This window comes from Arachis hypogaea, chromosome 2 (genome assembly GCF_003086295.3).
Source record: "Arachis hypogaea cultivar Tifrunner chromosome 2, arahy.Tifrunner.gnm2.J5K5, whole genome shotgun sequence".
Taxonomy (NCBI): Eukaryota; Viridiplantae; Streptophyta; class Magnoliopsida; order Fabales; family Fabaceae; genus Arachis; species Arachis hypogaea.
In genome coordinates this window covers 17,694,564-17,722,164 of record NC_092037.1, presented here as the reverse complement: position 1 = coordinate 17,722,164, position 27,601 = coordinate 17,694,564, and the positions used below count along the sequence as shown (strand labels likewise).

At 32.7% G+C, this 27,601-nt stretch overlaps 2 protein-coding genes across 2 annotated transcripts; one reads left to right on the top strand and one right to left on the bottom strand.

Annotated features, from left to right (window-relative positions):
• Nucleotides 1–773: 773 nt before the first annotated feature.
• On the top strand, nucleotides 774–8,379 carry LOC112740510 (uncharacterized). The gene is made up of 8 exons (XM_025789187.2): nucleotides 774–1,223; nucleotides 2,284–2,341; nucleotides 2,854–2,928; nucleotides 3,670–3,757; nucleotides 3,858–3,953; nucleotides 4,671–4,774; nucleotides 4,874–5,010; nucleotides 8,048–8,379. The coding sequence occupies exons 4-8, from the start codon at nucleotides 3,698–3,700 to the stop codon at nucleotides 8,128–8,130; spliced, it is 480 nt and encodes a 159-aa protein (XP_025644972.1). The 5' UTR covers nucleotides 774–1,223; nucleotides 2,284–2,341; nucleotides 2,854–2,928; nucleotides 3,670–3,697; the 3' UTR covers nucleotides 8,131–8,379.
• A 4,480-nt stretch (nucleotides 8,380–12,859) lies between these two features.
• On the bottom strand, nucleotides 12,860–13,282 carry LOC140176674 (uncharacterized). The gene has a single exon (XM_072208210.1). The coding sequence runs from the start codon at nucleotides 13,280–13,282 to the stop codon at nucleotides 12,860–12,862; it is 423 nt and encodes a 140-aa protein (XP_072064311.1).
• Between the last annotated feature and the right edge of the window lie 14,319 nt (nucleotides 13,283–27,601).

Here is a 27,601-nt window from a genome sequence, read left to right as displayed (position 1 = left end):
GTTTTTTCAGGTTTTTGAAGTCCTTCAATAAAACTTATAGTAAAATAAAGATTTTGAGAAAAATCATTTTGTATTGATTTTAAGAATTCGGTGTCATTACAGTTAACATTAGTTAAAATCATTAATTTTTGGTCTATTAATTTTGATAACTTGATTATTTCTTCTCTTAAATCTTCTAATTTACTTTTTTCCATTAGGTGACGCTTTTTTTTGTAAAGAGTTACAGTTTAAAGTGTGGCTTTAGAAAGTGTGGTGTAGACAAATCTTTAAATCTGTACCAACTTTGATCTGTATACTAAAATTCTCCATATATAAATGAAATGAAACTATCTATAATTCTATGTAGTCTTAGACTGGCTTGGATCATGAGCTTCTGTATATAATGCTTGCCTTTTAAGTTTTTTCTGCCCCAGCTGAGAGGCATCCTAGAAACTAGAGCTATCATTTTATCACATTAAATGGTGCTATATTTTGTACATAGTCACAAGTCAGAATTTCAAATAGATTCCAATTTCTTTTAAGTAAATATAATACGAAAAAGTATGAGGAATCAATAAAATATTTGTACAATGTGCAATGTTCTGAAAATCGGACCGAACCGACCGGTCGAACCGGTTAAACCGGAAATTGACAGGAAAAATTATCCAATTCAGCATGCAAAACTACAAAATTAAAAACTGCTCAAGAACCGCTGAACCGGCCGGTTACCGGCAGGTCGGATCGGACCGGAACCCGGCCGGTTTACATAAAACGACCTCGCTTCCTTCCTTAAAAGAGAAAAACTTGCACGCGTTATCTCCCATTCCCCCTTCTCCAACTCCTTCCTTCAGCAAACCCTAGCCTCCACCAAAGAAAGCAAACCTAGTCTCCACCAATAGTTGTCGCCGTCTGTCGGAGTGAGAGACTGCTGCCTCCGTCCATCGCACTCAAGAACTTCCGTCTTCGTGCTCTCGGGCCTCTCGCCGGATCCTCCACGTCGGGTGCTCGCATCTCGCCGTTCTCCTCTGTGCTCGGCTGCTCGCGCCTCCCTCCGCCAGTGAGTGCTCGAGCTGTGCGTGTTGGTTGCTGCTCGATTCTGCCTCCCAGTCTCACTCGAGTCTCGTCTCAGTCTCTGGCATCTCGTGGTTTGTCTGTCTCGTCGCCGGCGGCAGAAGCAACTCGTGGGGTTGTCTCTTGCTCCTTCGCCTTCCGTGGGGTGGTCGCCGACTCGCCGTCGACCGTTGGTGAGTCCCTGCACCATCGCTTCCCTGTTCTCTCTTTTTAGATTTCCCTTCTCCCTGTATTCTTGCATGTTGCTGAATTGCTAATCAAATTTGCCTTGTTGCTAATCTAAATGTTGCTGTAAATCGGGACTTTACTTGGATTTGTTAAATTTGTTGCTGTAACTTGAATTTGTTGCCGAATTTGTTGCTTCCCAGTCACAGAATAAGAACAGAATACTCAGTCAGTGCTTGGTTGATTGGTTTTGCTCACTGATTGTATTTGATGATAAATTTTAAATTGATAACTTTTAAATTTTAAATTTGTACTGCGTGTTACTGATTCACTGTTGCTTCAGTACTTTTTGTTGTTGTTAATCATTGTGATGAGCTTTATTAAAATTGGGTTGAAAACTGTTGAATCTTTTTTCATTTTTAATTGTTCTTAACTTCTGTAATTATTTAGTTGGATAACTGATGTAATTATTGAGTTCAAGAGATTGAGTTTTTGATTTGCAAGGTGATTTTTTGTTGATTTTTTATTTAATTTGATAATGGTGTTTATGATTGGGGTTATCTGGTTTTCATTCTTTTTGAATTTGAAAATTCTTCCTACTTCAAACTGCTTATGCTGCTTTTCACTATTTCTGGTGTGTAACTTGTATACTTCTGCATGATTCTCTTTTGATTCCACACAAAGTTGATGGAAAAAACTGATTTTGTTATCTGGGGTAATCCTATTCTGTTTCTATCTATGTTTTCTTGCTAATGGAACATTCTAGTCTAGTTGTTTAGTGATCAGAATGTTATTCCTTCTTAGCTTCATGGAATGAAAGAGAAACTACATTGCATCTTCAGAGTCAGAGGAATCAAAAACCATTAATTAATTTATATATTATTCATTTTAGTTTTATGATTCTATCAATTTGGTTGTGGACTTATTCTTCTTATTCAGCATAGGAATTTAGCTGTGTACTTATTCTTCTACATTGGCATGTTCATCTTCACTTTGCAAAAAGCTTCTCATTTGATGATCTATTAACTACCTCATTTTTTCGTACCATTCCTTTTGTTATGGCTTTAGCTGAAGAAATTGGAAGGGCTGGATGAGGAGACATTGATGCCTCAGAAGACATCTTGAGGTTTTGATGATGGATAACTCTTTATGTTGACATTTAATATTTGATATTTCTTTATACTATTTAACTTGAGTTTGTATATTAATAAGATTATATGAATTTGATTGATGACATTAAATGTAGTTTTTTAAATTTGAAAACTATTTTAATATTTATATTATACTATAATTATATTTTAAGATGTTTATTTATAATTTATTTATTATTTTATTTTAAAACGGTTTTTCCGGTTGAACCACTGGTTAGACTGGTTGGACCAGTAAACCAGTGAACCAGTAGCTAGAGCGGTTTGATGACCGGTCCGGTTTTCCGAACCTTGTTTATTTCTCATACTGAAAATTTAGTCCATATATTTTGTTCAAATATGTGTTTTCTGCTAGAGTTATAAGATATCATTTTCAAGAGCTATTTGTACCTGCTTTAGGGAAATTTTCCTATAATTCTTAAAGGTTTATATGGGATATCTTTGTGGCATAATGCATCTGATATAAATTATTGTGTTTTGTTTGGAACAGGCATTGGGGTATACTCAATTTATTTTTGCTTGTTCAATTCTGAGTTGGAGTTGGGTTTAATTGTGAGTTGCTGAGGTAATAATACTGATTTTGTTGATGTTTGCTTATTCTGAATTGCTGATCTTCTGAAATGATGATGATGTTGTTGCCGATATGTTGTTGGCTTGTTGCTGATTTTCTGATGATTACTGATTAGTGATGATTAGTGCATGTGTTTAGTTAAAAATTTGGTTGTTAATGTTTTTTTTTGTGTAGAACATTAGGTGAAATTGTGAAATTTTGAATTTTATTAAGTTAGAAATTATTGAATTTAAATATTTGAAATTATAAATTGAATTTTTAATTAATATTTAATTAAACCGGTTGAACCTCGGTCAAACTATATATATTGTTGTTGATTATAACTTGTTGATTATGATTCTGTTTATTCAGTAACTGATTGATGTTGTTGATTCTTGGTAGTGTAATATATATAGTTTTAATGGTTGATTGATGTTTTTTTTCCTGATTATTGGTGTTTATGGTTGTTTTTGTTGCTATGCTATATTGTGCTGTGAACAGAATATGAATATCATTAGCCATTGTATGTTAAAGTTGGTGGTTAATGTGTTTAGGCTATGTTCTGTTTGGGTCTATGGCTGGATAAAGGGTCTATAAAATAGACCTGATCAAAATATAGTGCCGGATCAAGGCCAAAGCAAAGCCCATTAACACCATTTGCAATTTCATTGAAATTCTTGTCTTACCTTTTTTTTCCCCATCCAGCTTTGCTTCTTCTTTAATTGAATTTAATTTTGTTTGTTTATTTGTTTTTAGATTTCTGGTTGCAGAGTGTTACATTGAAATGGGTTGGAAAGCTGCAGAGAAACTTATTAGACACTGGAAAATTGTCAGAGGTGACAATGTAATAACAATCCCCGAATCCAACTAAATATTGTTTGTCCTTTTTTACATATTTATGTTATAAATTTTGATTTTACATATTCATTTTCTGTATGTAACAGGTTATGATCATAAGGGGTAAAGATAAGGGTGAGTCTGGGGTCATTAAACGTGTTATTCGTTCCCAGAATCGTGTTATTGTCGAGGGTAAAAATTTGGTGAGAAAAATAAAACACTCTTCATCCCTACTATATTATTTGTCATATTTAGCATGTGATTATGGAAAAAAATTGATACAATAACAATATACAAACCTTTGTCATAATGATATGGTATGCTCTAGAAACCATGGACACCAATTAAGTGATGTGTTGGTCGCAAGGACACCAACATAGCATGACGTATGTGTATCTGTATCTATATTTGACGAAACATGTATTTCTCAATTGGTTCACACTTCAGACATGACTTGGAAATAGTATAAATAGGTTGGGAAATATCAATAAAAATGATATTTTGTAAATTTTCGAATGAACTTAGTTGTAGTAAGTAGTAACACAAATGACATATGTTAATAATGTCTCTTAAATTTTCTGGCAGAGCCTAGAATGTTGTATATATTGGTAGATTGATATTTATAAAATCATGAAAATTATATAAATCGTATATGTACGTATGTGTTTATAACAATGTTGTTCTCGTGCTATTTTAAACATTTGGCTTGTCTTGGTTTCTATGTCATGTAAGTATTAGTGCTTTATTCGGTATTTTGTTATAATTTGAATGATTTGGTGTTCATGTGAGTTTATATCTATATTTGCATCAGTAACAACTCTTGTATTTTGTTGAGATTAAGTGAGAATTTTATTAAATGGGTGCACTATGCTTTCTAATTTTTTTTTACTTGAATGATTTTTTTGATGTCCTTTATACAGGTAAAGAAACATATCAAGGCAGGGCCAAGTCATGAAGGGGGGATCTTTACAGTTGAAGCCCCACTTCATGCCTCCAATGTGCAAGTCGTTGACCCAGTTACAGGGTATATGTACTTGTGTTTGAAAATTGAACCAGTGATTGTTGCATCTCCAGGTTTGGAATAATGTTTCACAGTAATTGATTTTCACTTTCACTTGTGCAGGAAGCCTTGCAAGGTTGGGATTAAATATCTTGAAGATGGTACTAAAGTCAGAGTATCCAGAGGAATAGGAACATCTGGGTCCATAATCCCTCGACCTGAGATCCTCAAGATAAGAACTACACCAAGACCTACACAACGTACATATCTAAAACCTTGCCCTTTTTTCCTTGTTTAAGTAGTAGCTGTAGCTTTTCTTTAAAGTTTCCATATATGGTAAGCATATGTTGTTTCTTCTGCCTTTCTAATTATACTCAGGAGTCACTTTTGGAGCTGATCCATCCTCCTTTAATATACACATTTAAAAGATGGCAGTTGGCACAAAAATATGCAGATATATAGAGTGGAAATTCATATTTGGAAAGAGAGTGGGGGAGTGGTCAATTTAGTTGTCCGACTGATTACATGTTGAAGAAATTTTTTTCCTTTATATCTTTCTGATAAAAGAAGAAATATTTTTGATACAAAGGGATTAAGGGAATGATATTACATAGAGGATGGTACATAAGATGTCCTCAACATAGTTACATAATTTCACTGGTTAGGTGACATACCACGTACTAATTAACAATTAACAATTCATCTACGTATCGGGACGCCATGGATATACTTCCTACATAACATATTTTACATGTGACCTGTTCCTGTATTTGAACGTATCAGTTTCCTTATAACTATGGTCCTCAATACAAAAAACGAAGCAGGATATTATCCCTTTAAATAGATCGCGTTCCTTACACTAGGTAGGTGCAAATCTATCTCACAAGACTTGCTGCCCAAAAGCCTTCTATTAAGAATGCAAGAATTGCACCTCCCAAATACACCAAATAATGGCAGACAGCACATTGCCATAAACATTTGGCTTCCATTCTTCTCCCAAAACCTACAAACTTAATTGATAAAATCTGACCCAAATTTTCAGGATAAACCCAACATTATTGTTGTTGTATCAAATATGTCAGACAATGAGTTTCATAGAAAATTAGCAATAGAACATTGCACAAATATATGTATATTCAATTCCATATTAGCACTAACATATAATACATTGATTAGGGAATAGCCTTCTAATTCTTCAATAGCATACTGTTGGAGTTAATTCAACTAAGCACTCTTGTCTAAATAGAATATTTCATCATTGAGAGAACTTTGGATTCTAATCAATAAGAGTCTTGTTCAAAGAGTGGTCAGGAATTGGAATTATTTCATGTTGAAGAATTTTAGTTGTCCTAACTGTAATTGTGAAGTGCTTAGAAGAAGAATCTTGCTTCCAGAATTTGAGTTAGTTAAACTAATATACTTGCAGCGAAGCATTCATATCTAAATGTGGAAGCCGAACTAGGAAGCTAGATCATAACACTGTAATGCATTTATCCCAGTAATTTTGATCGATCAATTAAAGTTTATTGTGATATTCATTAAGTTAAAAGTTAGGTTAGAGGCAAGGTAATCGATGGGAGTTCTAAACCTGCATTTGGCAACTTCCAAGGATAGAAATACAGAAAACCATGAGAGTGTGTGTGGTTGGAGGAATTATAAAATAATTCCTAGGAATTTTAAGATAGGAATATCATATTCCCATGTTTGGTTCAAAGTTTGAAAAACTATTTCTAAATAAGTTTGATTCCAGGGAATCAAAATACCATCATTTCAATTCCCACCTTCCCCTTGGATATCTTTAATTCCCATGGAAATGGAATTTTTATAATAATGTAATACTTGAACCACACACACCCTGAGGGACACAAAATTGTTAAGGAGAAGACAGGTACAAAAGCAAGCAAAATGCCTCTATCCTAGGGCAGGTTTCCTCTGTACTTTCTGCCCAAAATATGGGGACTGTGGGGGAAATATTCTCTATCTTTACTGTCTCGTTGTCTTTGTATATGTATCTTGGCAGTTGACATAGCTACCAAAAACAGGGCTAAATGTTCCTGTTACAAGGCCAATCTCTTCAGTTACTCTTTAGCTATTCTTCAACCTAGTTTTGTTTGTACCTCTTACTTCCAATGCGGTGTTAAACTTAAAAATAGTGTTTGGAAACAGGGGGCTGGAACTGAAACTAGGAGATTGAGACTCAGTATTGTGTTTGATAGTAGAGATTGGAATTAAAATTTCAGTCTTGGAACACAAAATTTCTGTCCCTCCAGAAGGTGGGGGACACATGGGATTGAAATTTCTAGAAACAGAGATTGAAACTTCAATAACATTTATTTCCAAAAATACCCTCACCTACTTTTCAAATTCCACTATCTCACTTGCTCCAATTTCTCTCGCCCTCTTCATTCTGCATTCTCTCTCTTCCATTATGCTAAGTGTCAACTGTAAGTTCCACCGCCGCCGACGAAGTATTCTTCTCTTTAGTTTTTCTTTTTCTCCTTTTTTTTCCCCTTGGTCTTTCATTTATTTATTTGTTTTATGAGAGTAGACAGTGGCACACCCAGATAGAGAATAAGAAGCAACACAAAGAAAACCCAAGGAATTCTGGTCACTTTGATCAGCTGAAATTGATTTAGAATTTGTGAGCATTGAAAGCTTTGGGCTATGAATACCATGAGGAATGCGAGCAAATGACCATTTCAATGCCTTGCTAACCCCATATTTTGATTGTTTTTGTGATAGAAGAAGAAATTTGATAAGGAAAAGGGGAAAGGAGGAAAGGGTATTTAAGTAATTTTATTTGTTTCAGTTTCTATATTTATATTAAATCAATTAGGATACTGAAACATAACTCAGTCTTGTACACTTTACACCAAATACAATATAGAGACTTAACTTGGTCTTTGTCTCCCACTCTTTCAAATGTAGCCAAAGGGATATATGGATTCATTGGAATAAAAATAATATCATGTCTATACCTTAGACCAATTCCTATTGATTAGGTTTATTTGTATTTGGAAATAGGAAAAAGGCAAAGTCTTTGTGGCAATGTGTAGTTTACGCCACTATGTGGAGTATTTGGTTGGAGCGCGTTCTGCTTATTTTCGATGACAAATTTTTGGACAATTAGATGTTTGGCATGAATATGGTGTGCCCATGATCTTTACCATGATTTCTCTCAGACCAGATCCAAAAGCTTTTCTTCATTGATATCTCTTGTATTTTTATTTCTGCTATTGTTTCTAGCTATAGTAGAGAGGAATTCTTATCCTATGTTTACGTTTCAATGTTCTGCAGCTGGTCCCAAAGATACTCCAATGGAGCATGTGTTAGAGAAGACTTATGATGCTAAAACAGGGATGGGCATGCCTGATCTTTGAAGGGCTTGGATACCTTGTTCCAAATTTTTAATTAGATAGCTGTTTTGCAATGAATTTGGTTATGGCATTAGTTTTTCACATGTTTCCATTTACCATGCTTTAATATGGATTTGATTAAATTCTCCTAGTATATGTATTTCAATGTGATCGAATCCGGGGTCATCCCATCGCTTGTAACTTTTTGTTTACTACTAGTAACTAGTAATGCTAGTAGGAATAATAATATATTAATAAAAAAATATTTTACAATTTTTATTTGATTGATAATCATTTAAAAAAAAAAAGTACGTGATACGGTTTTGGCTAGATTTATTATCAATCCTTACATGAGTATATGTCCATTGAATAAAATTAAATAAGTTTTTATAAAATATTGATAATCTTTGCATTATAAATAAATAAGTTTTTGTAATCGAGACTATTTTCAAGGTTTTGAAAATTGGTTCGAATTAGTTGGTTGAACCGGTTGAATTATAAACCGATGACAAGCAATTTAATCTAACAAAAAAATTGACCAACCAAAGAACCGTATAAAAATTGGAAAATCAGTTGGAGACTGGTGAGTCAAATCGAAAATTGACTGGTTTTTAAATGAATACAGAAAGAGAAGTAGATGAAGAGAAAAGTGAAGTAGATGAAGAGGAGAAAAGTGAAAAAAAGAACTAGATGCAGTTATGTGCATAGTTGTTAGAACCGAATTGGTGATTGAACCGGTTAGGTCATTGGGTTATTGGTTCAATCGGTGGGTCACTGGTTGAATTGATTGACCCGGTCCTATGTAAATAAAAAATAAAATATAGTAAAAAATTTAAAATTAAAATTTAAAATACATATTTTTACTAACATTTTAAAAATATCTAGTTATTCTAAAACAATATGAAACTAGAACAATAGGTATTTTGTTAATTTTACTCTATCATAAATATTTTTACTTTTTTATATTAAAATAACTATTATTTTTGAATTTTAATAATTTATTAATTAGTTTATATCTATTATACTATTATATACTACAAGTATTTATCGAAAAATAATATTAATAGATATTATATAATTATAAAAATATAATTAATTTAAGAATGAATAAGTTTATAACTAAAATTAAAATAAATTAAATAGAAGTAAATTATTTGCTAAAAGATATATATATATATATATATATATATATATATATATATATATATATATATATATATATTAATTTGCATATATATTGATAACAAGTTGAACAACTTGGTGGTTGTGAGTATCATGTTTTTTCTTGATGAGGGGGGTTCGAACCCTAGATTCAACATTTTGAAAAAATTTTGAAACTCAAGCGATTCGATCGAACCAGTCTTACCGAGTTTGACCGGTTTTGACCGATTCGCACCGGTTCATTGCCTCATCCGGTCAGATTATCGGACCGGACCGATTTAAGGTCCAGTTTATTGGAATTTCGGTCGAGCCGGTTGGTCTGGTTCGATTTTGTTAACAATGGTTATGTGTTTTAATTTAGGGCCAATGCTACGGTGAGAAAATAATTTTTGTTCCTCACCTGTGAAACGTACGTGGGCAAATGATAAACAAATGCGTGTGGTGTGTGTTTCGACGGAGAAGGACAAGATCTGCAAACTGTCAAAATCTGTGTTGCGTGTTGATCGAAAGGGATTAATCAAGTGAAATTGATTAATGGTTGATGTTGTTAATTAAGGTTGTGGGCTTTTTTTATAGGACCTCGAATATTTTTGTTATCTGGTTGATCTCCAGTCGATTGTCGTTAGTTTTGTCGATGAAAATGTGACAATTTATTTGTTTCACATGAAAGTTTGGGTTGGGAAAAAAATAACTAATTTTCGTGAAGTTGTGTGGTTTTTGGTTGGAACGGATTGTACAATAATGTTGTTTGTTATGGAAACAAATAGTTGAGTGACTTATAATTTGTTAAATCTTAATTTAATTCGGATTTTGGATAAAGTTGCAATCAGTGACGGTGCTTAAAAGAAATTTTTAGAGTGACTAAAAATCTAATAAAAAAATTATATAATAGTATTTATATTAAAATAAAAATTATAATTATAATTATTTTATTTTTAAATTTATTAATTAAAATGTAGGATTACATATGGTTAAGGTTAACTAAAAAAGTAAATATGATTTTTGTAAAAAAAAATTGTTTAGATTAATAAACCAATTTGATTTTAAATAAAAAGTCAATTTTAAAAAAATAATTACTTTTTACATGAAAAAAAGTAGTTTTTGCTCATAAAAACTTATTTTTATTTAAAAAATCATTTTTTAATCTAAAAACTAATTTTTCTTTTCAAAAAAATTGATTTTTATTTAAATTATACAAAAACGATTACAACTTATAAATTATTTTGTAACATTTTAAAAGATTAATTTTATTTTCGATAATATTTATCTCTCAAAAGTCTCAAGATTAATTATTTTTGGTATTATTTTCATTACAATCAAACAATACAATACAACAAAATAAAATCTTAAATTTTTAATAAAATAAAAATATTAAAATTTATTAATGTAAACAGTGTTGATACTACAATAACATTTAACTTGTAATTTTGATTTAAAATAAAATATTAACTTTTTATTAATAACTGATATTAGTATTAGTTATACTATAATTTTCATTATTCTAAAAATAAAATAATGCATAAAAATATACGAAAAATCGAATATAATTCAGTGTAATATTGATTTAAATATATGCATGCAAGAAAAAAAATTTTAAAGAATGGTAAAGATGGGTGTTGAACACAAGTATATAAGTTGGAAGCATATTATTTTAACTAATTGAGCTAACTTATTTTTCTTTGAGATAGAACTACTTATAAAAGTTTTGGGGGGTTGTGGCCTCCATTGTCCCAAGAAAAGTTCTGCCACTGGTTGTAATGATATCAATTTTACATTATGAATTTTATTTATTAGTACGTTAAATAGTATACGATAGTATACAATGATATAATTAGCAGGAGAAAGAAAATTATTGGTATCATGAAGTAGTTTAAGATTATAGCAAAAGGTAATAATTGAAAGTTTTCGCACACAGAATAATGTATGGTTTAGAAAGTGCAAGAGAATGTATTAATGGCATGATTGGGCAATTAAAAATCTCTACGTAATTTTTTCACACACATAACAATGTATGAAATGTTTTTGAAATTAAAAATTAAATAGATTGAATTTAAATTAATAATTTAATAGGATTTAATTTGATAAAAATAAACGTATTGGTATTATCTTTGTCGTATAATTAATTATGTTCATTTATAAATAATTATTTTTTTGTTTTGGAAATAATTATTTTTGTAATATGCATAAGAAAAAAATCAAATAAATTAACATACTTTAAATGCATTATTATTGTTGTTGTTGTTGTTGTTGTTGTTGTTGTTGTTGTTGTTGTTGTTGTTGTTGTTGTTGTTGTTGTTGTTGTTGATGGAAGAAGAGACTTTCATTTCATATGGGCTATAATGTCCAGCCAAGCCAAATTTTGAATATGGTTAGGAGCCTCTTCCATCCATATAGTATTAAGATTGGTATGGGCTATTTTTGCTAAGAATAATTCTCCATATATAAGTATTTTCCTATACAAGTCTTTACAAGTTATTTATATTCACGCGCTTTCAGTCGTTACTGCACGTTTTTCACTGCACGTTCTTCTTCTTCGTCTTCTTCTTCTTCTTCTTCTTCTTCTTCTTCTTCATTGCACGTTCTTTCGTTATCGTCGCCACCAACACCACCACTTCCTCCTCTTCCTTCTTCTTTTTTCATTGAAATTTCTTCTAGTTAATTTTTTTGTTAGTAGTTTATGATTCTGCAGGTGAACAATATTTCATCGTTGATGGTTTAATTTGAATATAATGTAAAAGTTTTGCATTAAAAAAATATTTTTCTGTATTTACAGTAAATTTGGGTGTATTTTAAGAATTTTGGGTGTATATTTATTCTGATAAGTTCTACATAATTCAAAACTCTTTTTCTTCCTCTTCCTCATATTCTACTGCTTCTTTTTTTCATCATCATAACTATCTTCTTTTTTTTCTTATTCATCTTTTTCTATTTTGTTTTACCTTCTCAAGTTTCTTATTGTTTTACTCTCTTAACAAGAATAAAAACAAAAAAAAATCAAATAAAGAAGAAGAAAAAACACATAATGCTGCAAAATTACTTGGAAGAGGATGAACTTACATTCATTTAACTAAAAGAAAGAAAGAAATAAAGAAAAAAAGAAGAAAAAAATGCAGCATTAGAGAAAATATTTTTCTATATTTGCAGCAAATTTAGGTGTAACACGAAGATATTTGGGTATATTTTTAAGAATTTTGGGTGTATTTTTATTCTGATAAGTTCTGCATATTTCAAAACTCTTCATCTTCCTCCTCCTCATCTTCTACTGCTTCTTCTTCCTCATCTTCTTATTTTATTTCTTATAATTCTTCTTGGAAGAAAAAATCAAACAAAGAAGAAAAAAATACATAATGTTATAAAATCAATAGACAGAGAAAGAGGAGAAAAAATTACAGCAACAGCAGTAATAGAAAAACAATGATAAAGATGAAACATGCGAAGAAAAAGGAGGAGAAACGCAAAGAAGAAGGAGAAAAAGGAGGAAGAGGAGGAGGAGGAGGAACGCGAAGCACGCTATGAAAACCGTTGAGTAGCGCGCGTGTGGTTTGGCCTAACTTGTATGACTTGTAAACCCAAATGACTTGTATGTGTAGCACTACTCTTTTGCTAATTCATGGGCTACTTTGTTTCCACTTTGTTTAACATGAGTGAAAGCCATTAATCTAAAGTTACATATCAAAGATAGAGCATCTACTACAAAAGCTCTGAAGCAAGTTGGGTTTGGTCTACCGTGTTTGAGTGCATTTACCACTTCTATGCAATCACTCTCTACAACAATCTCCATAAAGCAACATTCTTTTGCTAGCTTCATCCCCAAATATATTGCAAGAGCCTCTGTTTCATGGGCTTCAAGTGGTTGTGTTGTGGGCCATATTGCTGCTGTAAGAATGTGACCCATACCATTCCTAATCACCGCTTCAACTCCTCCATTATTACCATTGGATATGGCTGCATCCACATTAATTTTAATGAGAGTGGTAGTTGGTGGTTCCCAATTATGCTTCATTTGGGTGGTCATTACAGAGCCTCTCTCCTTTTCCTGTACTTGAGCTTTTCAAAATTCGTTCGCTATTTTCTTTGCATGTGTCCACTTCTGCTTCAATTGTGTCTTCTCTACCTTCGAAGGTTCTTCTATTTCTCGCAATCCACAACTGGTGTATCAGGGTGCAGATGTAGAGTTTTTTCTTTCTCTTCCAGATTTCCCAACAATATAGCAACCCATTCCTTCAGAGTAGTTCCAGCCTCATCTTTCATTCTCAGCAGCAATGGGTCGCAAATTAGAACTTCTTTGCGAACCGACATCCCAGAATTATGTGGCTTTCCGTCATTTAGTACATAACGGAGCTCTCGTCATCCCTCTTCTGCAGAGATTTTTGTTTGTAGGGAGGGATCCATGGATCAAACGCCAAAGAAAGTTCTTTGATCTTGGTGGTGCTTTAATTTGCCAAACTTCTTTCCAGGTAACCTCCTTTCTTCCTTCACTCTCTGTGTCTATGGACTGGTTCTGATTTATGGCTTTAATTTCATGGTATGCTAATTTGACTTTGAAGATGCCATCTCTAGCTGTTTTCCATATAAACCTGTCTGGTTGGTCTATTCTTGGGATTGAAATGTTTAGGATTTGTTGGCTCTCAAATGGTAGAAATATTTGTTCTATTAAATCTCTGTTCCAACTCCTATCTTCTGTTTGAATGAGTTCTGCCACTTGTGCTGTTAAATCCAAAGTATTTGGTGCAGTCCATGGCTTGGAGCCATTTTGTTTCGGAAGCCATGGATCCTTCCAAATGCTAACATTTTTTCTATCTCCTATTTTTCAATATCCACCTATCTCAATAACACCCTTAACTTGCCATATGCTTCTCCAAGTGTAGCTTGGTACCCAGCCTAGATCCGAGTTCCGGAAGGATTTTCTGTTAAAGTATTTACCTTTTAGAATTCTTGTTGCCAATGAGTCTGGGTTGTTGATCATTCTCCACCCTTGTTTCACCAGAGCGCCAAATTGAAAGCCTCTACTTCTCTGAACCCCAAACCTCCTCTGTCTTTAGGTAAACACAACTTCTCCCATCTGACCCAATGTATCTTTCTCTCCCCCTCCCTCGAACCCCAATAGAATCTGTTAATCATTGCCTCTATATGGCTACAGAGGCTGTTCGGCAACTTGAAAAAGCACAATATGTATGTCGGGATAGCCTGAACAACTGACTTTATAAGAATCTCCTTTCCCACTCTTGATAATGTCTTCTCCTTCCAACCTCTAAGTTTCTTCCAAACTCTCTCTTGAACAAACTCAAAAACCCTCTTCTTAGATCTCCCCACCAAAGTTGGTAGACCTAAGTACTTCGAGTGTCTTTCCACCGCCTTAAACCCCATCCGATCTTGGATGATCATCTGTCTGTTAGTAGGAATGTTTTGGCTAAAAGACATCTCCGACTTCTCTAGGTTGATGCGCTGTCCTTACGTGTTCTGGTAAGAATTCAGTATTTTTGTCATGGCTTGGATTGACTGATCAGAGGCCCTAGTGAATAAAATACTATCGTCTGCAAAGAATAGATGATTTATTTATGGGCTGTGTCTGGCTATCTTGATCCCTTGAATTTGTCTGTTTTCTTGTGCTCTGTTTAGATTACCAGAGAGTACCTCCATACAAAGAATGAACAGGTAGGGGGAAATAGGGTCCCCCTACCTCAATTCTCTCCCTGGTTGAAAGACTTTCCCTGGCACACCCATTCAGTAATATCGAGAAGGACGTCGTACTCACGCATCTCCAAATAATTTCAACCCACCTGTCCGGAAATCCCATGGAGATTTGGACTTCTCTTAAGAAACTCTATTCAACTCTATCGTAGGCTTTCTCTATGTCGAGCTTCATCCCCACATACCCTTTATTTCCCTCCGTCTTCTTCTTCATGTAGTGGAAGATATCAAACGCAACCAAACCATTATCTGTAATAAGCCTCCTGAGAACAAAGGCGCTCTGATTTTCTCTTACAATCTGAGGTAGGATTCTCTTTAGTCTATTTGCCATTGTCTTGGTAGCTATCTTCATGATCACGTTACATAATGAGATTGGCTTGAATTTCCTTGTATGCTTTGGTTTAGCTACCTTGGGTATCATGCAGATGTGGGTGTGGTTAATTGGTTTTGGATAAGCACCTTCGTTAAGAATCTTGAGCACTATTCTGGTTATTTCTTCCCCTACTATAGGCCATATCTTTTGGTAAAACAAGGCTGACATACCATCTGGCCTAGGAGCCTTTGTTGGATGCATTTGCTGGAGAGCTTGCGTCACTTCCTCTCTAGAGAAATCCTTATTTAGAAATTGAAACTTCTCCTCATCTATTCGGCCTCCGACAACTTCACAGATCTTCGTTGCCTCTACTGTCTCCTCCGATGAGAAAAGTCCTTCAAAAAAACTCCTCATCACATATTCAATTTTTTTCTCATCTTCAATCTTTCTTCCCGCATCATCTATTATCGCTTCGACCTTATTTCTTATTTTTCTCTGAGATGCTTTCTGGTGAAAATACTTCGTGTTTCTATCACCATGTCTCAGCCAGTTGGCTCTTGATCTTTGCGACAACCAAATTTCCTCCAGTTTTAATAATTCATCCAGTTTAGCTTCTACTTCCCTGGTGTTCCTCAAAACCTTTTCAGTTTGCTGGATTGAGTTTAAGTGGGCTAGTTCCTTTTGTTCTTCTCTAATCTTCTTTGGGATATTCCTAAAATTTTCCTCCCCCTATCTATCCAGCCTTCTCCTGCATTGCCCTAACTTTTCTTCAAGCGTTCTTGTGCCATTTCTCCAAGATTCTTTAACAACCTTGTAACACTCTTCATTCGATAACCAAAACTCCTCAAACTTGAAACGGCGGTCGCCCTGTAAGTCTATTAGAATTGGACTGTGGTCTGATTTGAATCTTCCCAAGTGTTGGACTGTTGTTATTGGAAAGAGTTCTTTCCATTCTACATTCGCTAGGCCCTATCCAGACATTCTTGAATATTCCTATCACCCGATTTCCCATTTGACCATGTAAAAGGATGACCATCAAAGCCTAGGTCCAACAAGCTATTTGATTGTATGGCCTCTATGAAGCCCTCTACTTGAGATAGCCAACTGGGTTTCCTCCTCTCTTCTCATTTTTATTTAACACCTGATTAAAATCTCCAAAAATAATCCAAGGTAGTCTAGAATTACATCCAAGCACATTTAAAATATCCCAACTAACCTTTTTGTTTTGGTTTTTCGGGCATCCATAGAAGCCAGTGGCTCTTCACTTTCGATCACTGTCCTTCTCGGTTACCTCCATATCTATGTGATTTGTTGACATGGATACTAACTTTACTTCTAGCCTTTTGTTCAGCTTCTTCCCTATTTCTACTTTTCCCAGGTCTCCCCTGCATTCCTTGCTACGTTCTGTTTACGTTCTGTTCAGTTAGTATAGTTAGCTTAGTTTAATAGCATTTTAGTTAGTTAGTTAGAATTGCATGTGGATTTAGGTTTAATATTTGGTTTATTTTGCTGTCTGAATTGGGGCATGCTTCATTGCTCCAGGGATATAAGGATGATGGTGATTTTCTTTTTGTTGATTTTCATACATTGTGTCTGATGCATATGTTGTTGTTTAAGTTGAAATTCAAATAGTCTTTGTGCATGTTGATAATTGTGCTAATATACGATTTACTTTTTGCAGTTAAACCTTTTAGATGATGGATCAGTGGTGCAGTCAAATTCTAGGCTTTATCATGGACAAATTATGAATTATCAGTTTAGAGAATCAAGAAAATAATATAGGTTTCTCAGTGTTTATTTGAATGAATTTCAGTGTAATGAGTGTAAAATTTTTATTTTTTAATAGAATGAGGTTTACTTTCTAAATTGTGTTGTGTTGTTCCATTTACCAAGTTACTGTTGGTTTTTAAATTATTTTTTCAATTGTTTAATAGTAAATAGTATCAGGTTGAATGAGAAGAAATTCGATGCATTTGTAGTTTCTTCAATATATTAAACCTAATAATTGTGAACTTTGATTAATAGGGCTTCAAATTCTGCAATACAGTACAAACAGATTTATAGAAGTTTAATTTGACAAAGAAATTTATCAAAAGTTTCAATTTAATATTTACAAAGATGCAATGGATATTTTTGTTTTAACTATACAATACACAGATAATTCAATACTCAACCAGTGTATAAATTCATAACAATTTACAACATTCAACATATACACTTTCTATATTTTCTAATGAAAATTTACAGAAAGGACTTGATATTGCAGCAGATAGCTTTGAGAGTCTTATGCCTTCAGATTCAGCAATGACTTTATCTCTCGATTTATTTCATTAAAGATAACAATCGAAGCATATTCCACTCTAAAACGATCAACTTTTTCCTACAATTTAAGGAAATTTATTTTTAAGTTAGAAGTAAAGAATTATGTATTTTTAATGATACTTACTTGTTTTCAAATTTTCATGTGTATTTTCCTTTTCTAATCTTTTTGGGATGAATTGTCTCTAGCTATTCCATGACATATATTCCGTAATTTCAGCTAATAAACAAAAATAAAATAACAAAGTAAAATATGTTTAATAGGATAGTTACACGAAAGCACAATAAAATATATTAAATAACAGTACTTACGATATTCATTGACCATTGAGTGAAATATATGGTGCTTTAATGCTCTCTTGATTCTCCACCAAAGGTTTTGCTCCAGCATACACCCTCATTTCTAATATCATCAAGCTCTAAAAAGTACAGAAAGCCAAACATAAGAAGCAGTACAAATTAATTAATTTGACAAAGAATTCACTACAATAGAAACGGTAATTTACGGCGGTTTATTTAGGGATTTGTGGCAGTTTTAAACCGCCGCAAACTGAAATTCCAGCGGTTTCACAAGCGTCACCTATTAGTTGCCGGGGTGGAGATTTGATTTTGCGGTGGTTCTAATGAACCGCTGGCACAACCGCAGCAAATCAAGTTGACAATTTTGCGGCGGTTGCAGAACCGCCGCTATTTTGGTAAGTGGATTTTTTTAAAAAATTTGTGGCGGTTTTAAAACCGCTGCAAATTTATGTGGGTTTTTTAAAAAAAAATTGCGGCGGTTTCGAACTGCCGCAATTTCATACACAAGCTTAAAAAAAGAACTGACCAACTACAATTGTTTATACCATTTTTTTTCATTATAACATATTTTCTTTACATCATATTTATTAAACTTGAGATATTAACACAAAAAATACTAAATAAAATATATTAAACTCGTAGATAATTCTAAACCATTAACTAAAAAAAAATATTTATTTGTAAGTTATTTACTCAAAAAATATTGAACACAAAACTACTATGCTAAGAAAATTCTATTAGCTGTATCAAAGCTTTTAGTTAATGCTTTGATCAAATTTTAGCAAAGCTTTTAATTGATGTAGTACTAGGAGCACTTATACCGACACTAAGGTCTCCATCAGTTGTTGGTCCTCAACTAGACCTGCAAATTGTTTCCATCAATCATCCAACGATACAAAGCCAAAAGAACTAGTTTAATTAAAAAAAGGGTAGAGGTTCCCCCGATGGTTATCTAGTTATGAGATGAAAGCATATAATCACTGTCTTTGAAAATTAGTTATATTACCTACCCACTGTCATCATGTCTCACCAATAAAGAAAACATATATACGCCCTTTTCATATCACTATAATAATATATATGATCAAAGGTAGGTAAGCTTATTGCTAATAATTTAATTTAGGTCTTGTTTTGTTATTACTAAGGTCTGTATAGCTACTGTTGGAGATTCTTCTTACTAAATAGAATTATTAGGGTGGAATAAGCAAGCTAAGTTTTACTAAGTTGTGAGCTACTTGGTTGGCTATACTTTTTGTATGTGTGAATTATTGGCGAGTTCGAGTAAAGTGTGGTTGCTAATAACTCTATACAATCATGCATGCATGACACTATAAAAATAAGAGCCTATACAATCTAATTTTTGAAAAGATGAATGCTACTTTCCCAACACTCTAAACAATGATCTCTGATTCCCAAGTGTTATGTCCCGATTTTAGCTTGTAAACCCCACCTTTAATTTTTTCCTATATTGACTCAAAAGAATTAGATATATATCAAGCTTAATTAACTATTATATATGTAACAGTGTTAATTGCAACACTAGGATCTTAGGTATCATTTGGTATGGTTATTGTTCTAAAATAAAGGCTATTAAGTTGTTAAATATGAAAAGGAGGAGGTCCTTGATCAGTTGAGTGATGAGAAACCTTTGGAATAATAATACTGTACCTACATCTCTCCTTTTGGTAGCTGTTGATTATTTAATGGCATTCCATTTTGATGAAAATACTCTCTGTCTTGTGCTAAATTCCAATACAATGTGGTCCTGCTTTCACTCATGTCCTGCTAAATTCCTATCTTATATATATATATATATATATAAGACTCATGTCAGTTAATTCATTAAATTAGAAGATCCTCAATACTGGTGTTTAATTAAGAAATACAAAATTTAATTCGTGAAAAGACCGTAACAACGTTAGTAACCAATAAGAAAAATCTATAAAATAGAAAAAAAAACAAATCTATCTAGAATGTAAATATATGGGGTTAAAGTGATCAGCATTCACTATGCATGTGTATGTAAGATTCATCACAGCATGCATCCCCTCTGCTCCGATCCGATCCTGTTCATTACAAACAACATTAGGATCGTTCGGAATGATGCTTCATAATACTAACAACAGTATATATACATTAAACAGCTGGAATTTGATTTCTTTTCTTAATTTAAAGACAAATATCTATGTCCTTGCAACTACACACACATGCATTAAACATGGAGTGAGAGAAAGCACCTGTGGCACCATGAGTTAGCACAGAATCCCCAGAATGCTTGTCCATCCAATCTAATCACTTGCTAATTAAATATCCCAATGACACAAACAACAAGTAAGACATCATTACATAATCACTCAAACTCAACAGAAAGATTCCAAAAAGTGACACAATTAGTAATCATTTTATATCTCTACAGGCACAACGCACATTGATTAACACCATTTTCACACTTCGTTACATTCAACATTTCACAAAAAAGGGTGAAACTGAAAAGTCAACATAGAGGTCAAAACCAAATACAACCCAGAAAATGAAACCAACTTAGCTCAACCAAGCTATAGTTATAGACTTAGATTAACCATAACAATTACCAACACCACCTGGTCCCAGACCTAATTATGCAATTTCCCACCTACCACCATTTCTTAAACTACGCAAACCAAGTTCCTACACCAATCTAATTAAAATATAATATACACAAGGCACCACATGCATAATTATACAACCTTTTACATTGAATTAAACCGATAAATAGATAAATAATTTTTTATAATAAATTAAAAATCAATATATAACTTTTTTCCTCACCGACAGCACAAGCTAATTATTTGGAGAAATTAATGAAGACCTACATGCTAGATAAACTAATCATACATGAAAATACTAAAATCTAAACAAAAGATTAAAACTTTTGAATAAACTAGTTAACTTGATAAGTACAAAAGTAGAGAGGAAGTATATTAGAGGAATTACCTTCAACAATTCATGGAGAAGAGTGATGATCAGATGAAATTTGAATGAAAAGTGAAGAAAACACTATCACCAATACGGGGCACTTGACCTTCTTTATTTTGTTGATGTTCTGCATTATTTAGATGATATGAGATGATACAGAAACAAAAATTTAATCAAGTTAATCCTAACACTTTTAAATTGTCAAGTCAATTTAGTCTTAAAATTTTCTCAAAATAAAATTTCCATCAAATAACTATTATAAAACTAAATATATAGATTACCTTATAAATATCAAAGCAAAATGTGAACTTCACATGGCAGAGAACTATAAGTTCAGAAAGAATGCCACTATGTAGAACATTACATTTGATCAAACTGTTCCACAAATTCTATTCTTCCTTCTAACCTCCAACGCTCAAATGAACATAATCGTTGCAGAATAAGAACCAAATAATGAAGTCATTAAGTGACTAAAGAACTCAATAATTAGAAATCAAATATGAGGATAAAAGTAATAAAGTAAGAAAACGTAGAACCACAATAACTTACAATCCATTTTGAGAACCCATCCCTATTTAGAATTGCCATAAGAACTTTTACTGTCCTAGAGCATGCTCTATTTTCATCAGTAGATGCAATCACATGGGTGACTTCTGAACTCCAAATCTTGGTAACTATAGCACCAATCTTGCTTGCAAAATTAATCAGAAGTATCCGTACCATCAACAGAGGAAAGATTAAAAAATAAATATTGGGAAATACTAATTGACTAATCATATGGGAACTCAAGACAAAGAGCTTAAATGAAAACCCATCAATTACAATAGATTCAAAAGCTCATCCTAATTCCTAATAGATAACCCTAATACACATTAATTAATTGAAAGCGAGCACAGAGAGAAGATCAAACCGGGAAAGAGGAAAGCAAGCAGTAGCAAAGATGGAACATATCAGAACGAAAGAAGGATGGTGCGTGGGTGGCGGATTGTGGGAAGATTTCGTTCGCGAGATTTGCAGGAGCAGCGGACTGAACAGGCAGCAAGAGGGGGATTTGCATGCAAGGCGATGCAATAGGATGGAGCGATGGCCAAGCAATATGATGAGGGTGGCATGATTTCGAGCGCAGCGGCAAGGCAGAGAGCCCTTAGAGGTTTTACATTTTTCTTGAATCACGGAAGGAGAGGGTTTCTTTTTTAATTCCAATTGGGGATTTCTTTGTGTGCATTGCGTTTTTCCCTTAAGCCAGAGTCAAATTATTTGATTTAGCAGCCCTATTTAAAACCGTCATCGAGACTGCCGCAATCTAGCATTTTAGCGGTATTTCTAAAAATCGCTGGCATATTGCTGCCGCCATTTGCCGCTTCTGGCGTAGTGATTACACCAAAATTAATTAATGATTACGATGCACAAACTCAATTCAACACAAGAAGACAAACAAGATAAAGAAAATAAAAATATGTATTGTGTAAACAACTTACCACAAATTTATTTATTTTGTTCTTTCTTCATTGGGAGATTCTTTTTGAATGGGGTCAAGCACATGAAATATTTTATTTTGCACATTCGAAATCCACAGCCACTAATGTCTTCCATGGCAAATTGGGGCAAATAACTAACATTTGGGTAAATAGGACAATATTTTAGTCTAAATGACATAGAATGAAAAATTATTTAAGAAGTTTTAGAAATAAAAATTTATAAATGGATAGGATGCTAGCTTTTTTTTTGTCTAAAAAGGTAGTTCTTATATTCATTAATGCTTTAGGCCTTCTTGATTACTGGATTAATGTAGTTATGCTCAAACTTCATCAACATGTTATTCTACATCGAAATAATAACTTTTAGCATATAATATATTTTCAAAATGCACCAAAATTGAGGTTAAAGTTTAATTGTAGTAGAGCTTACCACAGTATTAGATGGACACAATATATCTATTCTTCAATTTTTTTTAGATTTCTTCTTGTTGAGAAGTTGGCACACTACGGAGAACACTTATGAAAACAAATGACCCAAATTAAATTACATATATGGTACAATAATTCATAAAAAAAAGCTTTAGTGTTATAGCAGAAGAATTTACCAGATTTTTAACAAATTCTTTTGGTTTTAAAGATGCAAAATAAAATCTAGCTCCTTCGAATAGATTTTCATGCTTCAACTTGAATATAATCTCCCATTCATTACTGGTGTCATTTTTGAATGTCTTGATATTTGTGGCCCAATGATAGCATTTGTCTCTAAACTCTTCCGTTATTTCCTTTTGCTTGACTGGAGTCTTAAACTTTTCAAGGAAGCTCAAACTCAGCTGTACATCTTGTTGCATTAGTTGTGGACTTGTCTACTTGGCAAATTTTAATGCTGTTACAACCCCAGCATCCATAACATCATCAACCAGCATTTCTAACTCATCAGCCAACACGAGGTTCTCTTGAGTTCCAATTTTTGAAATTTTCTCTTCTTGGCTGGTGGTTCATCCTCTTGTGTAATTGTAGCTTCATCGGTTGATTGAATTATGCCAAAGTCAAAGAATGGTGTACCAAAGTCATCATCCAATACAATATTTGCAACCGTCAACAAACCATCTTTGAGATCTTGAGCCGATGGAGGACTGCAGAATGCCACATAAAATAGTTAAAGAATGTACCAAAACTATTATAAGAGAAATTTATTAATTAGAATTTACGCATTAAGAGGAACTTCATGCTGAATTTCCTTTTCCAAGCTTCCTTAGAAGCTTCTTGATGTGGTTGTGAAGGACTGCAAAATGAGATATCAAATTGTTTAAGAAAGCACCAAAAAAGAATTATGCAACAAAAAGGAATGTAACTAGAACTTACGCATTAACAGGTTCTTATTGCAAAAATTCTTGTATTGGAGACTGTGCAACAGGTTCTTGTTGAGTATGCTGAGAGCTGGATGCAAAGGTTTCTATTGAAGGAGCAATTACTTGTAGTGGCACTCTAATCAAGGCAAATAATAAAGAAATTATTAAGCAGTAAACATTAACAAATTTTTGATAAAACCGTTAACTCAATTATTGGAACGAAAAACTAAATTGAAAAACTCATATATTCAGTAGTTCATATTCAGATTGAGTTTGTCTTCGTAGCACAAGCATTTGATCTTTAAGGTATGTCCCGAGATTAATAGTTATGGTACTCATATTAAACAAAATTCAGTGTCAATTAAGTCAATAAAATTAAACAAAATAAAAAATTCAACAATATAGTTAAATACTTTACTCACTTATCAGATTTTGGTGAATGTTTTATCCTTTCCTTTATTCTTGCTTGATCAACTGGGTAAGCTTGCTGAATAGGGTTGGCTTCATCCATTGTTTCTTCTTGTACTTTAAACTTGAAATGCACCGAAATTATCTCAAAAAGCACCTCAATCATTGAACAATAATAAAACTTTTATTGTATGCGAACTTACAAAGTTGCATGCTGCAAACTCATTTTTTTTCTTTTTTTTCATGCCTTTTTTTCTTGAAAAAAATCTTAGAGGGTTTTTTTTCTAAAAAATATATATATGAAATTAAAAAGCACATTATGGTAGTACAAGAAATAAAGAAATGGTAAGACAAAGAGACATATTAATCAGATCACTTTGTGCATTTACAGACCCTGATAGTTTGACCGTGTTTGAAATATAGAATCATTTTCACTCGACGAATTCACAGGTGACATTCTAAGGACAAAATAAATATTACTCAGTAAAACTAAAGTAATTATATCATCTTTTAGAAAATTTTAGCAAAGAAACAATATAAATTATCGAATCTTACGTTTGTGAAGAATCAAAGTGAGCTTCTGTCGAGTCGTGCCCATTTTTTGGTTGTTTAGGCTGAACAAGTTTTCTTTTTTTCAGGGGTGTTGCCTTTTTTGGAATATTTTTGGTTTTGGCCTATATCCTGGAAAAGAAAAGAATCATCAGGAAAATAAAAATAATAAATATTGACAAAAAAAACACCGAAAATTAAGATATACTTTTTTGAAGGATTTTTATTTTTTTCTTCAACCTTTTTTTCTGTTTTTTTTTTTCTGGATTTCTTCACTTTTGAGAATACATACAAAAAAATATATTTATAAAAAAAATTTTGATGAAAAAACAGAACATAGTTTTACAATAATAGTTTCTGAATTTTATTTATCATCAGATTCAGTCTCTGTTTAAAAAGATGAATCCACAATAACATGTTTCCTCTTTTTGGATTCCATCCTAAAAAGGTAAAAACACATGAGGTAAATAAATAGAATAAATATTTACAAAAGATATCGAAAAGTAACACTTACATCTTTGCCAATGTTTTGGGTTGTTTTTTTCTTTTCGATATCTCTTCAGAGTCATATTCAGAATCAGACTCATACTCACAATCAGTTTTGCTTTCTGAAGATGAGTCCAATACAACAGGTTTCTTCTTTTGTTACTTCGTTTTTTTCTTCTTTTCTTTTTTTGATTGTCCCCTCAGTTGTGCTCTTCTTATGAGGCACTAAAACAGAAAATTATTTGATTAGCAGAATATATTTCAAACAAATGCACCGAAATTTAAGGGAATAATTTCTGTTGAGTTACCATTTCATCCTTCGCCTCACATTCTATCCTTTTAACGAGCATCTCTCTTGTCCAATGTTGCACTCATAGTGGTTTGGGAATTCTATCCGCCGGCCTATTCATGTATATGTGGATTCATGAAAATATATAATCATGAGCGTAAAGAGACAACCATCAATTGTATATTTGTTTTGCAATTTATGCCCTCTGATTCCTTTGAGTGGCATGTGAACCGGAGAAATTTTGCTTATTGTTGTTGGCAACAAGAAACACTTTTGAATGAAGAGGATGAATGTCCTATTGAATTTCAATTAATTTTCTAGTCTATCCACACTCATGTCAATCAAAGACTTTATCAAAAGTGACAAAGAACAACCTTTGAAGCTTTCAGCTTTCTTCTGCTCCTCAGTGATTTCTTTATAGATAATTTTGTTCTGAAAGCAATTCCCTACACAGCAGCAAAAATATTTTAATAACACAGAAGTAATATAAAAAAATACCAAAATTTGATTGATATAATAGATTACAAAATGGATTTTTACCGGATGCATTTAAGCCCAAGACATCCATTATCTTGTCAAGAGTGATCTTGATTACCCCATACCATGTGTCCATGAAGTTATTAAACGGATCAAAGGAATTAGCCAATTCTTTCAACAGTTTATGGGTCACATTCAAGCCCGGGATATGTCTCATCATACCAAATCTCAATTCATCCACAAGATTTTTCTTTATTTTGCTGAATATATCTGATATTGATCTTGTGGAGCATTGCAAATCATGAATGTTTTGTAAATAAATAAAAATTATATTATATAACTATATTTATAGTTATAGAACAAAAATGGAGTTGTCATAACATATATACGTTTACATTATATACTGGTGTCTTCTTCTTTGAGATGTTCTTCACAGCAACTTTTTTCGTTGTCATTTTGCTATAAAGAATAAAGAATTTGGTTAATAGAAAACAACACTACATTTAACTCATGAAAATCACTTAACCATGCACAAAATGAAACTAGAAGCACTACAACAACATTTTATGGCCTAATTACACTAAATTCAGGATAAAAACACTAATTACACCTCAATTCGGTCAAAATGCACCGAAAGTACTTACTGATTACTTGTCACAAACTCAGTTCAAAGCATGGCAATCACTCAAACATGCACAAAAATACATGAAAATCACTCAAACATGCATAAATTGACAACAGAAGCACTACAACAACATTCAATGGCCTAATTACACCAAATTCAGAACAAAAACACCAATTACACTTCAATTCAGTCAAAAAGCACTGAAACTACTTACTAATTACTTGCTACAAACTCCGTTCAAAGCATGCAAATTACTCAAATATGCACAAAAAGACATGAAAATCACTCAAAACATGCACAGAATAACTCCAGCATTCTATGGCCTGATTACACCAAATATAGGACAAAAACACCAATTGCACAATAATTCAGTCAAAATATACCGAAAGTACTTACTGATTACTTGCTACAAACTCAGTTCAAGGCATTCAAATCACTCAAACATAAAATAAAAAAAACACATGCAAATCAATTTCGGATAAGAAAATGTCATAAATATAGATTAAATGACACCAGAAGCACTACGACAATATTCTTACACCGATCTAACACATTTATCACGAATGAACAGTATAAAGAGAACATTCATATCTACAATATTGCGAGAACACAAACTGAATCTACTAATAGATAGAAATATGACTATTTAGTATTTCGCGATAGAAAATGCAAAAGAGAAGTGAAAAATATGGACGATTTATCTTTAATAATCTTTCGCCTTCTCTTTCAGTGTTTGTTGTTGAAGATTTCAAACGTATCTTCGATATTTCTTGAGTTTTCGCGAAAATTTTCACATATTTTTGAGAGATTTTGAGCTTAGATTTGAAGTTTCTTTGTTGCAATTTTGAAGAAGAAAGTGGAACCGTTTTTCATATTAATGTGCGTAGCTTTGAAGCGTTACACACTCTATTTTGAAGTTTGTTTTTGTTGGATTTAGGTCAACTTGATTGGACTTTGATGCCAAAAAGACTTGTATGTGTTGCATTATTCTTAAAAAAATAATATTTCACAATTCTTACATAACAAATTTAACTAATATATATGAAAAAAGTAATAGAAAATAGAAAAAAAAATCATAAGCAATTCTTGACAAGT

Bases quoted from the DNA above. Each gene is read 5' to 3' on its own strand.
- LOC112740510 (XM_025789187.2), top strand. From the start codon at position 3,698: ATGGGTTGGAAAGCTGCAGAGAAACTTATTAGACACTGGAAAATTGTC. The intron at 3,758-3,857 runs GTAATAACAATC...TGTATGTAACAG, and splicing joins AAATTGTCAGAGGTGACAAT to GTTATGATCATAAGGGGTAA. The intron at 5,011-8,047 runs GTACATATCTAA...AATGTTCTGCAG, and splicing joins TACACCAAGACCTACACAAC to CTGGTCCCAAAGATACTCCA.
- LOC140176674 (XM_072208210.1), bottom strand. From the start codon at position 13,282: ATGACCACCCAAATGAAGCATAATTGGGAACCACCAACTACCACTCTC.